Consider the following 18,525-nt stretch of genomic DNA (forward strand, 5'->3'; position numbering starts at 1 on the left):
GAGGTCTGAGTTAAAGCAGAGCTGCTGAGATAGAGAAGTGCTTGGGCTAGATTTAAAGGTCCTTTGAGGTCACAGTGTGAGCTGGGAGGGGTTTGGAATGAGGCTGGATTCTGAGGCTGAGCTGCTGAGATAGAGGGAGACAGCTTGGGAAGAGTGAAGGAGATCTCAGGCTGATAGCAGGAGCTTTCATATATTGTTGTGTCCAAAAGTTGAGGCAGGGCAAGGATGGTCAAGGTGGGGGTGGGGGGAAGAGGCTGTATTAGCAAGACAAAGAAACAGGAGTCTGCTTGTTGTGTAGGTGAGAGGTCAACATGGATGTAAGATTTTTTTCTTCCTCCATCACTGTGTATGATACATCCAGAATAAAGGATACTTTGATGGAAAATTTCTGATATAAATTCTATAATAAAAATGTAGCCAATCACAATCTTTTGCAGTTAAGATAGATTTCTGTGGGTGATCCCATGGGACTGCCTGCCCTGCCCCATGCAGAAAGTTGAGAGGGCATGGTGCACCATGCTTGCTGGGAGGGACCCCACAGCCTGGCTGCTGGCAAGTTGCAGGAGCTCCAGGCCCATTTCCTCCATTCCCCGCTTCCTGTTGGAAGCCTTGTGGCTGTGCTTTTGTGGTTCATAAACAGAGAACTGATAAGCAACACCCAGATGTGGGCTGGTTGCACAAAGGAGCCCAGGAGCCTATGAGTCCTATGTGAGCTATAAGTCGATTAGTTAGAAGCCTTTTGGCATGCTGCCCCTTCTGCCCTATAGAATTACTATTACCACCCCAGGCTTTTTTCTTCCCCTCTTACCCTACACAAATCTGTGCCTGATTGCTAATAAACAGACATGCTCATCAGGTCTGTCTCCGGTGCTTCTTGTTGAGTGACGCTTTCACTCTTCCAGCCTAACAAATGAGAGTCTCACACAAAGAGACCACAGATGTCAGCCTTTCGATAATGGGATTCACGTTTGGCTGCCTTTCAGCTGGGAATCTGAGGAAATGTCTAGCAAGGGTAAATGCCATAGGAGTTGTCAGAGACCTAGTAGAGAAAATGATGTGCACCACCAATGGCAAAATCCAGCTCTAATGACAGAACTCCAAACCCCCAATATGGAGCCACACATTTAGCATCTTTCAAGTCAGCAAAGAGTACTTATATTTTGCAAGAACTCTCAGTCAAGTCTCAAGCTATATGCATGCCTATATTTGTTTTAAGAAAATATTATTTGTTGGGTCATTTTAGGAAAGACCAGCAGAATATTAGCCACATTGGGCCCTTTATTCACAAGTTCCTACATCGTTACTAGCACCAATTCAGATTTAAGAGGAGGGCAATTGCTAACCTTGAATGTGCATCTTGGGGAAGGGGCTAAGGGGATGTAGTATTTCCTATCTCTTTGCTCATTTTCTAGCTTGCAAACCTCCCTTCCCCTTCTCTAGTAGCCCCAGGTAAGAAATCAGCCTGCTTCACTTGCTCACAGGTCCTTCTTGCAAATCCCATGGCCCACTCTCCCTCTGTCAGACCCTCATTCATATCAGGCATGTCGGTGAACGCATGGGACAGCACCTAACATTGCATATACGGTTGTCATTATGACCTGCATACAATAACCAGAATTTCATCTGGTGGTCTCTCAGCATCACCAAACCAGGTTGTTGCACTCGACTCAGGCTCATCTAAGTTCAGAGGAGCATTAGGGGAAGGACATGTATTTAGGAGACCACCCTGCCTTGCAGGGTTAACCCTGCCACATCATCCCCTGAAAATATTGTTGCTATGGCAACTTTCCAACCTTGAGGCCAGTGCTTCATACTTCCTCTGACTGTAGGTCTACACACATCCCTTGGCCTCATCAGGCACTCCAGGAGCAGACTCCATGCATACTGCAGTGCTGGTCAGGCAGAGACAGGATTAGCTCAAACCACTGCCACCAGTCATCCCTGATGTGTCAACAGCTGCAGGCAGTACCACGAGGCCACAACTCACAAAATGTCTTCAGGCCTTCTGTGATCATCCTACTCTGTGGGCTGATGTGTGATGCAGCAAGCCTCTGAGTCTTCTGCTGTATCCTTTGACCAATGGGCTCTAGTGGGGCAGGGCTTTTCCTCCCCAAATGCTTTCTACACTGTCAAGATAGTGCCTGTCCAATTCTGGTCTTCAGGGATTTGTCATTGTTCCAGGAGCATGTACTCAGGAGGTGGGTGGCTGGGCACTTCTGAAGTGTGCATAGGATTTTCTTTGTTTTCTTTTTCCCTCCCTCCCTTCCTCCCTCCCTCTCTCCCTCTTTCTTTATTCCTTCCTTCCTTCCTTCCTTCCTTCCTTCCTTCCTTCCTTCCTTCCTTTCTTCTTCTTTCTCCTCTTTCTTTCTTATTTTCTCCTCTTTCTTTCTTTCTTGCTTGCTTTGTAAGGAGGACTCTGTGGTTGAGCCTGACCAATGTCCCCTGCCTCAGTTTTCTTACCTTCAAGTATACCTATAAGCTGAGAATAGATTCATGAGTCTTCCATTTACATGATACCTCAAGATTCTGTTCATTCAGCCATACGTTATCATGTGCCCTGTGATGTGGGTCTATGGGAGGTCTGGTGGCATGAGAGGTTTATGCTAAGAAGACAAGGCCAGAAAAGCCTTCCTATGAAAGAGGGAATCTCAGGGTTAAAAAGATTCTGGCTTCAAATGTGGGGAGCTCCCATAGTCCTCTCAGCCAAAGCCAGAGGTGATTTTCTCTTTCTTGGTTATGCCTCTCTGCCAAGACATGGGCACTAGGATAGATATTGGGAGATCCCAGCCTTGTCCAGGTTGATGAGTGGTTTGACAGCCTCCCAGTCAAGATCCATGTTCTGATCCCAGCTTCAGTTACCAAGCTTCTACCTATCATCTGTCTATTTTCATTTCATACAATGCTGTCATTTCTAGGCTCTGCTTCCTCTGAGATCTCTTTTTTAAAAAAAGATTGATTTATTTATTTGAAATTCAGAATTACACAGAGATAGAAGGAGGGGCAGAGAGAGAAAGAGGTCTTCCATACCCTGTTTCACTCCCCAGTTGGCCACAAAGGCAGGAGCTGCCCTGCTCAGGAGCCAGGAGCCAGGAGATTCCTCCAGGTCTTCCCATGAGAGTGCAGGGGCCCAAGGACTTGTGCCATCTGCTTTCCCAGGCAATAGCAGAGAGCTGGATCAGGAGTGGAGCAGCTGGGAATTGAACTGGTGCCCATATGGGATGCTCACACTGCTGGGGGTGGCTTTACCCTCCACACCACAATGCCAGCCCTGAAATCTGACCTTAACCTGATGGTTCCTGCCTGATAGGCATGGCATCCAAAAATGATGTAGGAGATTGTATTGTGCACCTACAACTTTTGTCACATTGTTTTTAATTATCTATGTCCTTGTCATCTGTCCACCAGGACTCAAATTGCCTTTAGAGTAATCATGATACTCACATTATTCATGTTGCATCAATTATACCCAGGAGAGTACCAGGCATAATGCATACAAGTCATCCTGTCTCCATTCACCCTCTGCTCCTCATTCCCACAGTGCTAGGGGCTCTTGCTCTTCTCCTCCTCCTCCTCCACCCCTCCCTCTGCACAGCTACCACCACCATGAGACCCACACACCATGCTCCTCTACTCCCTCTGACCCCATACACTCTCCAGTTCCAGTGGATCCTAACAGAATGGCATATCAAGTGTGTGAGGTTTAGTTGTCCTCATGAAACAAAGCTACAGTACTCCACTATCACTAAGTGAATTGTGGATGTTGGACTTGAAAGCTCTGATTTTTGTGCTCAGTTCTATGGTCCTAGAACAACTCAGAGCATGGCAGAAATTAAGGAGATGCCTGCCTGCATATTACATTCATTTAGGAGCCACAGAGCTCTACAGCATTGTTGTTGGAGCCGTTTCCATTTATTCACTGCTCAAACCTATTGCTTTCTTTTCTGCTTTGTGTCCATCCACTCATATCAGAGTAGCCAAAGCAGAGTGAGTTTTTTATGAGTCATGATGGTGACCCAGTGGCTAGACACCTTACTTGGACTTTATAATGTGCATTTTGGTTATTACAGGAAATTTTTTTAGAGATTTACTTATATTTGAAATAGTTCCACAGGGAGAGAAGGAGAGGAAGAAAGAAAGGGCAAGGCCCTCCATCTATTGGTTCATTCCCAACTGGCTGCAATGGCCAGAGCTGCGTCATTCTGAAGCCAGGAGCCATGACCCAGGAGCCAGGAGCCTCTTCTGGGTCTCCCATGTGGGTGCAGGGGACCAAGGCCTTAAACCATCTTCTACTGTTTTCCCAGGTCATAGCAGAGAGCTGTAGTAGAAGTGGAGAAGCTGGGACTTGAACCGATGCCCATATTGGATGCTGGCACTGCAGGTGGCAGCTGTACCGACTGCACCATAGTGCCAACCCTACCCCGCGGAAAATTTTTCACTTCTTTCCTGCTTGATTGTGCTTTAGTTACCTAAGGTTGATGAATATATAAATTGTGAATTACTGAAGTATTCCAAATTTAGCTTTGAATTATATGATTTTGAGGTGTTTTTAATTTAACTTTTTTATAAATATTGACCATTACTATACTTTTTAAAAATATTTATTTATTTATTTATTTGAAAATCAGAGTTACACAGAGAGAGGAGAGGCACGTCGTGTTCTACTACTGGCCAGGGAACCAGATTCTTTCTCAGTTGCCCCTCTTCCAGGCCAGCTCTCAGTTGTGGACTGAGAGTGCAGTGGAGGATGGCCCAAGTCCTTGGGCCCTGCAGCCACGTGGGAGACCAGGAGAAGCACCTGGCTCCTGGCTTCGGATCAGTGCGATGTGCTGGCCACAGCGCACTGGCTGTAGTGGCCATTGGAGGGTGAACCAATGGTAAAGGAAGACCTTTCTCTCTGTCTCTCTCTCACTGTCCACTCTGTCTGTCAAAAAAAAAAAAAGTGGAGCATCCAGGTCTCAAACAGGTGCCTGTATGGGATGCCAGCACTTCAGGCCAGGGTGTTAACTTGCTGTGCCACAGCGCCAGCCCCTGAATTTTACTTTTTTATTTAGATTGTTCTTATAGACCCTGACTATGTCTTCTAGTTTCTAAGTAACTGCATCATAAGAAGGACCATTGTATATTGTAGCAGTTAAAAATATTTGGCATGATGATCAACATAAGGCTTATAGATTGTAGCTACCCATGAGACTGTGTCCTGGATTTAGGGGCAGTTTATAAGTCGGTTGGAGGTAGCCTTTTATTACTGATGAACATTAATGTACTGAGAACTCCTTGCCTATTAAATAATAAAATCTAAATGAAGACTTACACATGAGTTCCCTCCTGCCTTCATCTACCATTAAAATCCTGTTGTTTCTGCATTTTAGATCTCCCTGTAATCTGTTGCTTCTTCTTCATTCCCACTACCACCATACCTTGGTTTAGATCCTACTAAATTACCTTTGATATACTTTTTAATTGACCTCTCTGCTTTTTGTTTTTCTTACCTTTGTGTAAATCCTCTTAGTTCATCCAAACCTTTTTCTGATTGCTCAGGTTCTCTTACTCCAATAACTAGGGAAATCATGTGGCTGGTAATTCTTTCAACACACCACACAAAAGAATGCTCAGTAAATGCTTACTAAATAATGAATGGAATGCCTTACAAAGCTAGGGTGAACATTTAACCTGCTTGGCCATGGATGGTTTCTGTTTATACATTTCAACCCTGTGTCATTATTAATATGTCTCTTTTATGATCAAATTTATCTCTGAGCAACAAATTATACAGTCATCTAATTGTGGCAGTTATCAAATAGATATCTATTTCATTGTCTCTTCAACTAGGTAGTTCTTGGGATCAGAAATTGTATTTGTTTAATTTTTATAGCCTCATTTATTCATTCAACTAAAAGAATGACTCTATCAAGATGCTGAGTTTTAATGTCAAAGCAAACATGTTTCTTGCCCTCCTGAATTTTCAATCTGGCAAGAAAAAGCAGTCTACACAAATAATATTGCCTGACATGATAAACATTAGTGTGAAATGAATGGATACATTTAAGCATTCCTAATCCAGCAATTCTAATCCCATGGATTATAATTGCCAGAAGTAATCACAAACAGCACTCCATGTCATCCTGCTTCCATTTACATTCCTACTTAAATCTTAAAAATCAGACACCACACATATACCTAAGAATGCATAATATTTATATGCTATCTTGATGTTAAACATGAGAAAATTAACCATACAGCAATAGCAACTTTGAATCTCCTTTCTTTTTTAGATAAGTTGTAATCATATGTGTTTCTCTATAGTGAAGATTAGCATTGTAGATACTCTTCCTCTCCTTCACTTTTTATTTTAGAGATGAGAAATCTGGGGTTTAGAAACTGAGCCCCAAATTAAAAGAAATATTTCCTTTTAAAGATTTATTTTTTTATTTGAAAGGCAGAGTTACAAAGAGGCAGAGGTAGAGAGAGAGAGAGACATCTTCCATCCACTGGTTCACTCCCCCAAATGGCTGCAATGGCCATAGTTAAGCTGATTCAAAGTCAGGAGCCAGGAAGTTCTGGGTCTCCAGTATGGATGCAGGGTCCCAAGCATTTGGGCCATCTTCTACTGCTTTCCCAGGCTAGACCAGAAAGCTGGATTGGAAGTGGAGCAGCAGGGACTTGAACCTGCACCCATGTAGAATGTCAGTGTTGAAGGCAGAGGCTTAGCCCACTATGCCACAGTGCTGGTCCAAAAATATTTCTTTTTTTAAATTTTATTTAATAAATATAATTTTCCAAAGTACAGTTTTTGGATGTTAATAGTTCCCCCCCTATAACTTTCCTCTCACCCGCAACCCTCCCATCTCCCACTCCCTCTCCCATTCCATTCGCATGAAAATTCATTTTCAATTATCTTTATATACAGAAGATTAACTTAGTATATATTAAGTAAAGATTTCAACAGTTTGCACCCACACCGAAACACAAAGCGAAAAATACTGTTTGAGTACTAGTTATAGCATTAATTCACCTTGTACAACACATTAAGGATAGAGATCCTACATGAGGAGTAAGTGCACAGCGACTCCTGTTGTTGACTTAACAAATTGACACTCTTGTTTATGGCGTCAGAAATCTCCCTAGGCTCTAGTCATCAGTTGCCAAGGCTATGAAAGCCTTTTGAGTTTGTTGACTTCAATCTTATTTAGACAATGTCATAGTCAAAGTGGAAGTTCTCTCCTCCCTTAAGAGAAAAGTACCCTTCTTTGATGGCCCATTCTTTCCACTGGGATCTCACTCACAGAGATCTTTCATTTATGTTTTTTTTTTGAGAGTGTCTTGACTTTCCATGCCTAAAATAATTTCATGGGCTCTTCAGCCAGATCCGAATGCCTATATTTAACTTTAGTTGGCTTTTAACCTAGACTTTTTAACCATATTTCCGTGGGCAAATTCAATTCTGAACTCTTTCCACCTCGGCTTTCTCTTTGTAAATTGATAATACTGTCTCCAGAATTGACGTAAGGTATAAATGATACAAAGTAAGGCATTTACTCTGTTAATCTGGCCCCTAGAAGATACTTGGCAATGTTAGTCCTGTATCCAGCTCTCCTGGTTTTTTTTTTTTTTTTTTTTTTTTTTTTTTGTACTTGGTGAATTAGAGGGTGGTGTGAAATGCTTTGAAAAGAACAACAAACATCAACAAGACACAAATAAAAATTGTATTCTGAAATCTATATGTTAAACTATGCTGTCTACACCTGTGCTAAGAGTTACATTGAAATCATTGTCATTTATTACTTGAGAGAAGCTGCCCAGGAATAAAGCAGCAGGGGGATTTTTCTGAGGGAAACAGCATGTGTGAGGGAACTGGCATTTGGGACTCAGCAGCAGTGGCTGTCAGTTCTTAAGATTTTGTTCAAGAAAGGAAGAACAGCACCTGACCCTTGAGATTTGGGGTGGGAAGGAAGGGAAGGAGGGATGTAAACAAAAGCAAACGCCCTCTGGTTCCCAGCCTGTCTCCACCCACCCCACACTGAAGCCCTAGGAGAGGGCCAGTAAGTCTATCTAGGAATGCCCTGGCCTGGACTCCATTTCCCAGAGTCACCCGGTGCTCTAACGTTTTCCTCTCTGAATGCCTGTGCGTGTGAATGTGGGAGAACGTGCGCATGCGCGTGCCTTTCCCTGTGGCTCAGGGTTGGGAACAGATGAAGTTCATTTACTGGTCAGAGTGTTCCCTGAGAGGCTGCTTTGCTCTTTCTCCCACATTCACTGGGGCGTCTTGCTCTGCAAGTGCAATTGCAGGCATTTGGGGAGCACACACCCCAGACCTACCACCCACTGCTTCTGTGCTTCTGCATCTGCCACCCGTGGGTCCCAAATTCAAGTGACTTCTCCTGTCCCACACTCTCCACTTTGCCCTCCAGGTGTCCTGAAGAAAGGGGACGTGCTCCTAAGATTTTCCACGGCAAGTATGGAGAATAGGAAGGGGCATCTATGCATGTGTGGGAGAGGGGTGGGTGTGATGGTGGATGTCGGCTCCCAGGCATTGATCACTAGCTTCTCAGTGATTCTGGGAGCTTCTCCAGCAGAGTCAAGGCTGGGGCCCAGGTGTTGTGTCTCCCACCGCCGCTTCCCAGTCTCCCAATGCTCGGCCAGTCCCATGGGCTGCCTCACTCAAATTCTTAAAGTACACAGGACGAGTAACAGCACAAGCAGGGCAGTTGAGAGCAAGGCGAAGGACGGAGTCCCATTCCCTATATTTAAATAAGCCCAGTTCTCACTTTGGGTGGGTCAAAGAATGTTTTCTGGCTGGGCCTCCTGTTATATCCCATGGTAGTTCCAGCTGGGCAGGCTTGGTGGCCTTCAGCTGGGAGCCTGAGGCAGCAGAGAGGTGGAGAGAGAAGATCAGAGTAGGATCTGGCTCATGGCCCCCATGCTGGACCCCGTGGACACATCTGACAGCTGGGGCACCTTGTGTTTGGATGTATTTCCCAGCGGCAATGTGAAGCTTGTGCAGTAGCTATGTGCATTGATCTCTCCTCTGTGTTTAATTAACAGACCCTTTTTCAATCTGGAGCTTGAGGCCATGGAAACATAGCTGATTTATTTTCCTGCTATTCAATTTCTGTCTTCACCCCTTCTTGCTTATGTTATTAGGGATGTCAACTATTATTACCTGCTGCTAATCTCTTTGCAAAGTGAGAAGTGAACTGATTTTTTTTTTCAGGCAGAATGGACAGTGAGAGAGAGAGAGAGAGAGAGAGAGAGAGAAAGTTCTTCCTTTGCCATTGGTTCACCCTCCAATGGCTGCCGCAGTGGGCATGCTGAGGCCAGTGCACCCCGACCAGGACTAGAACCCGGTGTGCTGGTGCCGCTAGGTGGAGGATTAGCCTATTGAGCCGCGGCACTGGCGTGAACTGAAATTAATGCAAGTCTACTGTGTGTGTTAATAATGAGCTACTTTAATATGGATATTCATAAAGTGGAGAGCTATGAAAACATAAATACAGAAAAGTGCAATTTTTCTCTTCTGGTTCTTTACAGTCACTCAATGCTCCACCAAGCTGGTTATCTTACAGTCCATACAGTTTTAATTAAGAGGGCCAATTACTTTTTAAAAAGAAAACATTTATTTATTTGAAAGGCAGAGTTACAGAGAGGCAAAGGCACAGAGAGAGAGAGAGAGAGGTCTCCCATCTGCTGGTTCACTCCCCAGATGTTCACAATGGCCAGACCTGCATGGATCTGAAGTCAGGAGCCAGGAACTTCTTCCAGGTCTCCTACACAGATGCAGGGGACCAAGCACTTGGGCTATCTTCCACTGTTTTCCCAGGCCATAGCAGAGAGCTGGATCAGAAGTGGAGCAGCCAGGTCTCGAACCAGCACCCTTATGGTTTTACCCGCTCAGCCAGAACACCAGCTTCCAATTACTTTTCTTATTCTGGGTTCTGTGTTTAACCCCATGACATTTTCAACATGGGAGGATATTAATGATAGATTTTCATAATGACTGTGTTCTGTGTAAGCCTTTGTACAAGGTGTTAACATGAGGAGGAGTAAGGAAGAAAAGAGAAAATATGCCCCTTCCTTCCAAGAGATGCACAAACAGTACAGTAAAAGATGTGGCTTTGGGCTGGCACTGTGATTCAGCAGGTTAATCCTCTGCCTGTGGTACCAGCATCCTATATGGGTAGGCACTGGTCAAGTACCAGCTGCTCCTCCTCTGATCCAGCTCTCTTCTGTGGCCTGGGAAGGCAGTATAAGATGGCCCAAGGGTTTTGGCCTCTGCACCCATGTGGGAGACCCAGAAGAAGCTCCTGGCTCCTGGCTTTAGATCAGTGCATTTCTTCTGGCCATTTTAGCCAACTGGGGAGTGAACTAGCAGAAGGAAGACCTTTCTCTCTGTCTATCTGTCTCAGTATCTGTAATTCTACCTCTCAAATAAATAAATAAATCATTTTTACAAAAAGAGAGATGTGGCCCTAAAAACTATTGCTATAGACTTTCAGTATAATGAAGTTTTCACTTGATTAACTGAGTGTTTCATAGATTCTGTTAGAGTCCTGTTGTCACAAGATTAATAACCTGTAAAACTCATTTACCATAGTAAAAACAGGAAGTAAAAATAGAAAGGGAATCCTGGATAGAGGTTGTTAGAGTAACAGCATTCTTCCTGTCAAACCCAGTGTGTTTTGACCTTTTCCCCCATGTACTCCCTATCACAGTGCTTGTGAGTGGACAAGCAGTTATGTGTTTCTGCTGAAAAGAGTTTCTTCACACCCAGGAAACAGCTGTAAGACACTTTCTCAGCAACTATGTTGTGTGTACATTAATACAAACTTGAAAACAGCCAAGAACAGGATTCCTAGACTACTCAGGCTAACTGACTGTTCTTAGCACATCATTCCCTGCTCTGCTCTAGGTTTCTGGCAAGTTCTTTCAAATTTTTAGGAGAGATATGTTTCACATGAGAGACATAATCTGTTAATGTAGCAGTGATGTCTTTAAGAAAATGTGCCATGTGAGGAAGCAGTCTGATGGTATCCATTCATCTTCCCATTTTTTTTCTGACAGGCAGAGCTAGACAGAGAGAGAGACAGAAAGGTCTTCCTTCCATTGGTTCACCCCTCAAATGGTCACCACATCCGGAGTGCTGCACTGATCTGAAGCCAGGAGCCAGGTGCTTCCTCCTGGTCTCACATGTGGGGGCAGGTCCCAAGCACTTGCGCCATCCTCCATTGCCTTCCTGGGCCACAGCAGAGAGCTGGACTGGAAGAGGAGCAACTAGGACAGGACTGGTGCCCCAATTGGGATTAGAACCCAGAGTACCAGTGCTGCAGGTGGAGGATTAGCCTAGGGAGCTTTGGCACTGGCCCATTCATCTTCCCACTAATAACTTTCATTGATGTCTACCACAGGGTGGCAGAAGGCAATCATCCTCTGAATTGCATCAAGCCAGGAGAATTCATCTACAGTTTATCTGAGCTTTCTTTGTATGAGAGAATAACCAAAATATACATTGTATACAGTGTATTTTTTAGATTCATTTTATTTACTTGAAAGGCAGATTTACAGAGAGATTGAAAGAGAGGTCTTCCATCTGTTGGTTCACTCCTCAGATGGCCACAATGACTTGGGCTGGGCCAGGTGAACCCAGGAGCTAGGAGCTTCTTCTGGTTCTCACACTTGATTTCAGGGGCCCAAACACTTGGGCCACCACCCTCTGCTTTCCTAGGTGAATTAGTAGGGAGCTATATTGGAAAAGGAGCAGCCAGGTCTTGAACCAGTGCTCATGTGAGTGCTGGCACTGCCAGGGTCTGCTTAACCTACAACACCAGCCCCATGTGCATTTTTTCAAAGTGTGGGAGGGGTTAATTTTTTTCTAACATGACTCAAAGATTATAATTTGTAGTAGATTATTTTGGTTATATTTTGAGTTTCATTAAATTTCTATATTTTTGAAGTTAATGAGTACTAGTAGTTATTTTTTTAAAGATTTATTTATTTTACTTGAAAGTCAGAGTTACACACAGAGAGAAGGAGAGGTAGAGAGAGAGAAGTCTTCCATCTGCTGGTTCACTCCCCAATTGGCTACAGTGGTCGGAGCTGTGCCGATCCAAAGCCAGGAGCCAGGAGCTTCTTCTGTGTGGTATTATCTTGTTATCCTTGCTTTGGATAAACAAACTCTCTCCCATCCCTCATTTAAAATGCTTTTTAAAATAGGTTTATTTTGAGGACTGGCACAGTGGCATGGCAGGTGAGGCTGCCACCTATAGTGCTGGCATCCCATATGGGTGCTTTTTTGAGATCCAGCTTTCTGCTGTGGCCTGGGAAAGCGGTGGAAGATGGCTCAAGTTCTTGGGTTCTGCACCTGCATGGGATATCTGACAGAAGATTCTGGCTCCTGGCTTCAGATAGATCCAGCTCTGGCTATTGCAGCCATTTTCAGAATGAATCAGTGCATGGAAGACCACTCTCTGTGCCTCTGCCTCTCTGTATTTCTGCCTTTTAAATAAACAAATAAAATTTTACATGCTACACCACTGCACTGGACCCAAGACCTAACAGGTTTTCTGGGTGCTTATTCTGGGGTTCACTTTGAGCACTAAGCACAGTTATTCTGTGTGCCTGAATATTTCATGTTCCTTCATATGGTAAAGTTTTTCTCATGTTCTGAGTGATTGGGCTACATGTGCCCATAGTGGAAACTAAAACTTAATTTGGCATTTGAACACCCAGAGTGCTGATTCCTGTAATCTTCTGAATTTAATCAGAAAATGGGTTTTGAAACATTTGGTCTATGGATAGGCAGGGCAGTTTTCCTGGATCCCTGTGAGAATTGATGAACTGATGGTGTTTTTCTACTCCACATTATATTCTGAAATTGACTTCATTTCATTTTCTTAAAATAACTATATTTGAAATTTGCTCCCCCCTTCTGAAATGTTTGTGCTTCTGTCCTCCTTATAACCATGCACATGAGTAGCTCTTTTCATTCTCTTTATGATGCTACAAGAGCAATGAGACAATGCAGCTCTCTCCCCTGGCAGCACATCTTCCTCAGTATGTCTCTTTGATTTAGACCCTGGGTTAACTTGGCTGCACAAAAGGCTTATATCTAAACCCAGTGTACCTATTGAATGAAAGTTATCATAAAACAAATATGCTTTGTAAACCTCTCATCTGTTGTTTTGAAGTATCTTGTGAATGTGTCTTTTATGTCAGTGTCTGTAAGCTGGAGACTTCCCACTTAAGGCAGAAGGCTGCTGAGGGACAGCACAACTGTAGCTTTGCTCTATTACTTTACTATGGCTACTCTTTCACCCTTTCCCTTTATTTTATTAAGATTTAAAAATTTTAGTTTAAAGGCAGAGTTAAAGAGAAAGAGGCAGAGACAGAAGGATGGGGATCTTGCATCTGCTGGTTCATTCAAGAGACTGAAATGAATAATGCTGACCCAGCCTGGAAGTCCAACCAAGTGTTGCATGTTGGTGCAAGGACCCAAGTACTTGTGCCATCTGTTTCTGCTTCCCCAGTTGCATTAGCAGGGAGCTGGACCAGAAGTGGAACAGCTGTGACTCAAACTGACACTTGTGAGGCTGACATTGTGGCACAATGGGGGAAGCCACCATCTGCATTGCCAGCTTCCCAGATGAGCAGCAGTTCATGTCCCAGTTGCTCCACTTCTAACCTAGCTCCCTTCTGATGGCCTGAGAAAAGCAGCAAAGGATGACTTAAGTGTTTGGGCCATTGTAAGCCATGTGAGAGACCCAGATGAAGTGCCTGGCTCCTGGTTTCTGTGTGGTTCAGCCCTGGCCATGGCAGCCATCTAAGATGGAAGATCTCTCTCTCTTTTAGCATTTATTTGCAAGGCAAAGATAGAGAAAGGGAGAGAATGAGAAAGAGATTTTCCATCTGCTGGTCTACTTCCTAGATGGCTGCAATGGCCAGAACTGGGCCAGGCCCAAGCCAGGTGCCAAGAGCTTCATTCAGGTCTCCCACTTGGGTGTCAAGAACCCAGGTATTGGACCATCTTCTACTTTTCCAGGGCCACTAGCAGAGAAGTAGATCAGAAGTGGAGCAGCCAGGACATGAACTGGTGCCTATATGGGATGCCAGCATTGCAGGGAACAGCTGTACCTGCTAATCCACAATGCCATCCCATCTGACTCTCCCTCCTCTCCATAACTGATTTTTTTAAGAATGATTTTATTTATTTGACAGTTACCGATAGAGATAGAGACAGATAGAGAGGTCTTCAGTCTGCTGGTTCACTCCCCAAATGACCGCAGTGGCCAGATCTGAGCTAATCTGAAGCCAGGAGCCAGTAGCTTCTTCTGGATCTCCCATGTGGATATAGGGGGCCAAGGACTTGGGCCATGCTGTGCCACTTTCCCAAGCACATTAGCAGGCAGCTGGATTGGAAGTGGAGCAGCCAAGACCCAAACCGGTGACCATATGGGATGCCGGCCAGGGCCTCAACCAGCTGTGCCACAGCACCAGCCCCCAAAACTCTGACTTTCAAATAAATCAATCTTTTTTAAAGGGTGGACACACATATTGGATCCCAGCATTTTATTTGGTGGTGGCTTAACCCACTGTGCCACAAAGCCAGCCCCACCCTTTATCTTTCTGATGACTTGTGTGTCAAGATCTTGGTAATATCTGCTGAACAAATGTTGGTATTATGTTAGACTGTTCTGTTTTATTTTGGTTCTCATTTGTTGAGTTTATTTTGGCTGTCCCTTTTGGGTAGCAAGCTGTGATGTCATCAGTGGCTAAAGCTGCCATGTGTTAGGCTGGCACTGATTCTACCTTTCTATCTCTTCAAATAGAAGTGGAATATGAAATCGTCTCAAAACTAACATGCTACAAAGTAACAACTGGAAATCAAGCTTCCTTCCTTCTCACCTAACAGACTCAACTGGTCTCTGTGGTCCTCATTTTAGCCCAAATCTATATCCGATTTCTAGAGCAGAAGGAAGCTTATTTTTTAAGGCAGAATTCATAGATGTGGTTGTCCATTCACCTCTGAGAATTAAAGCCATCACTCTGCTTTTTGACTGGTTTTCAGTTTGTGGTGGTGCCATCTCTCACAGGAAGACAGATTCCTCACAGAAGAATACACCTAGGTGGAGAAAAGTTTATGGAGTGGGTTTTCCAAAGTGAAATGGAATTCTGGCCTGGACATCTTTGAGATCGTGATTAGCAGAGTGGGGAAATTCTTAGCTATCTCCATTCACACCTTTTCCTTTTGTGTTCAATGTATTCCTCCCTTACATAGTGCTCTGTGCTCTCCTTCTGTTGCACACACACAAGGCGTGTCTGTGATTGAGGCTGTTTGTGTACCACTGCAGTATCTGGAGTTGCCTTTGTCTCCCTCTCTAATCAGAAACTCAGATGCAAAGTGGGGAGGGGACTGTCACCCTGCCACACAGGGTTTGGGCCCCTTGCTCCTTTACTTTTCCTCAGTGCAGGAGCAGCCTTAAACAGAGCTGTACTGGGTAGTATTATTTCTTTTGGATTTGAATGTTTGGATAGCAAAAGAAATAAATATTTTTTTCTTATAGAATGGATTGAGGAGACACTACATAAAGTCAGCAGCAACTTTCTTGGCTCCTGTTACATGTCAAGATGAGTCAGAATATTTAGGGCCATTTGTTAATTTTTTAAAAAAAATTAAAAATATTATTTATTTCAAAGGCAGAGTTAGAGAGAGAGAGAGAGAGAGAGAGAGAGAGAGAGATGTAAATCATTTATCCACTATTTCACACCCCTAATGGCCACAACAGCTGGGGTTGGAGCTGGATTAAAGTCAGGAGCCAGTATCTTCTTCCACATTTCCCATGTGGGAGTAGGAGCACAAGCACCATTCTTTGTGGTTTTCCTAGGCACATGGAGGAGCTGGATCAGAAATAGAGCAACTGGGACATGAACTCATGCACAGTATGGAATACCAGCATCACAGGCAATGGCTTTCCCACTATGCTCTACTGTCTGTTTTTAAAATTATTTTTATTATTATTATTATTATTTATTTTGTTTTGTTTTCTTTGAGTTAGAGAGATGCAGAGGCAGAGAGAGAGGGAGAAAGATGGAAGCATCTTCTGGTTTACTCCCCAGATGGCTGCAATGGCTGGAGCTACCCCAAACTGAAGCCAAGAGCTGGGAGACTCTTCCAGTTTTCCCACATGGGTTCAGGGGCCCACGGACTTGGGTCATCTTCTACTGCTTCCCAAGACCTTAGAAGAGAGCTGGATCAGAAATGGAGCAGCCGAGACTCAAAGCAGCACCCATAAGGGATGCCAGCAATGCAGGCAGCAGCTTTTCCTGCTAGGACACAGTACCAGCCCCTCTATTGCCTGTTTTATGGAAATATATATTTAAGGGATATTAGAAGGCCATTCAGGCCCTTCCTACAAAACATTTTGAAATAATGATTGACAGTCTACAAGACTGGTTTGAAAGGGAGAGAACTGCAGGGACAGAGAGGCAGTGATATTGAAAGGGTATGAGGAACAAGGGAAGGCAGGAAGGCCAGAAGAAATCTGGAAAAGTACTCCAAAGAATAAAGTAATAGGACACAGGTTATTTGTGCAGATTGCCAAAATGAACCATTTCTATTTTAGGGTTTTCCTTTTTTCAAATTAGAGATAATTTCTAACATAATTTGTGATATACTTGACTCACTTTTCAGTTTTCTTCTTACAGATAAGATGTGTTTATAAGATGTAGAGGGGATGGTACTGTGGCACTGGCACCCCATATGGGCATCAGTTCTAGCCCCAGCTGCTAATCTTCTGATCAAGCTCTCAGCTATGGACTGGGAAAATAGTAGAAGATGGCTCAAGTACTTAGGCCCCTTTACCCAAGGGGGGACAGAGAAGAAGCTCCTGGCTCCTGGTTTCAGACCAGTGCAGCTCCATCTGTGAGAGCCATTTGGGGAGTGAACCAGCAGATGGAAGACTTTTATCTCTGTCTCTTCCTCTCACTGTCTATAATTTGACCTCTCAAATAAATAAAATGTGAAAAAATAAGATATAGAAAAGTACTGTAATTCAATGCAATAGAACACTCCTAAATATGCAGTTAGCATTAAATTTTTGTTGAGAAAGGGATGAGATTGGCTTTATGTGTGTCTTGCTTAGAGCAGAATTTTTATGACTAATGATAGGATTAAGAGTCAAAGGTCTGTACTAGTTGATAGAATTAAAAAGGCGAGAATATTCCAACATGGGAAGTGGGATACACAGCAGACTCATAGAATGGCGGATGTCCTAAACAGCACTCTGGCCTCAGAATCAGCCCTTAAGGCATTCAGATATGGCTGAAAAGCCTGTGAGAGTATTTCAGGCATGGAAAGCCAAGACACTCTGTCAAAAAAAAAAAAAATGAAAGATCTCCACGAGTGAGATCCCATTTGAAAGAACAGGTCATCAAAGAAGGAGGTACTTTTCTCTGAAGGGAGGAGAGAACTTCCACTTTGACTATGATCTTGTCTAAATATGATCAGAGTCAGTGAACTCAAAAGGCTTCCATAGCCTTGGCAACTCATGACTAGAGCCTAGGGTGATTACTGATGCCATAAACAAGAGTGTCAAATTGTTAAGTCAACAACAGGAGTCACTGTGCACTTACTCCTCATGTAGGATCTCTGTCCTTAGTGTGCTGTACATTGAGATTTAATGCTATAACTAGTACTCAAACAGTATTTTTCACTTTGTGTTTCTATGTGGGTGCAAACGGTTGCAATATTTACTTAATATATGCTAAACTGATCTACTGTATATAAAGAGAATCAAAAATGAATCTTGATGTGAATGGAAGGGGAGAGGGAGCGGGGGATGGGAGGGTTGTGGGTGGGAGGGAAGATATGGGGGGAAGCCATTGTAATCCTTTGGAAATTTATATTCATTATATAAAAGTTAAAAAAATAAATAAAAAAAGAAATGAAAATGTCCTTAAGACAGTAAAAGTCATCATGACTGAGCACTGAGGAATCTATTGAAATGATTACATTTTAAAAGATTTATTTATATATTTGAAAAGTAGTGTTAGAGTGAGAAAGGGAGAGACTAATCTCTCTGCTTTGTTCTCCTCCAGAATGGCTACAATGACTGGGGCTAGACCAGGCTGATCTCATAAGATAGGAGCTTCTTCCAGATATCACATGGGTTCAGGGGCCCAAGCATTTGGGCAAGCCTTTGCTGCTTTCCCAGACACATTAGCAGGGAGCTGGATAAGTTTGGATCATCAATATCTATGACATCTTCCTTGCAGTACAAGGATATAGAACCCATCTGGCACAATTAGCATCCTATTTATGTATGGGCCAACTATAACAGCTTCCAACTCTCAACACATGGACTAGATGGGTTCTGAGATATTGTGTTATAATAGATATTAATCCATAACTCTTGGTTTAAGCTTTTGTTAGCAGATAATGGCTGTGACTACTTTGGGTCTCTGCTTTGTCACCAGTGAAGGCATTCCGATTAACAGTAATGAGATCAACAGTCAGCAGAATGGTGTCCAGCTGAA

At 43.5% G+C, this 18,525-nt stretch overlaps 1 protein-coding gene across 3 annotated transcripts in view; it reads left to right on the forward strand.

Annotated features, from left to right (window-relative positions):
• Positions 1-8,048: 8,048 nt before the first annotated feature.
• LOC149121609 (zinc finger protein 248-like) overlaps positions 8,049-18,525 on the forward strand; it is a 30,864-nt gene continuing 20,387 nt past the window's right edge. Inside the window, exon 1 of one of the 3 annotated variants that reach the window (XM_089316563.1) lies at positions 8,049-8,449. In XM_089316563.1, coding sequence (XP_089172689.1) covers positions 8,117-8,449 — 333 coding nt within the window. In that variant the 5' untranslated portion in view covers positions 8,049-8,116. Of the gene's footprint in view, positions 8,454-18,525 lie in introns of all 3 variants that reach the window. The other 2 variants (XM_089316562.1, XM_089316564.1) reach the window with 2 other exon arrangements.

Source organism: Oryctolagus cuniculus, chromosome 16 (assembly GCF_051225735.1).
Source record: "Oryctolagus cuniculus isolate XC-2025 breed Fujian yellow rabbit chromosome 16, ASM5122573v1, whole genome shotgun sequence".
NCBI classification, from domain to species: Eukaryota; Metazoa; Chordata; class Mammalia; order Lagomorpha; family Leporidae; genus Oryctolagus; species Oryctolagus cuniculus.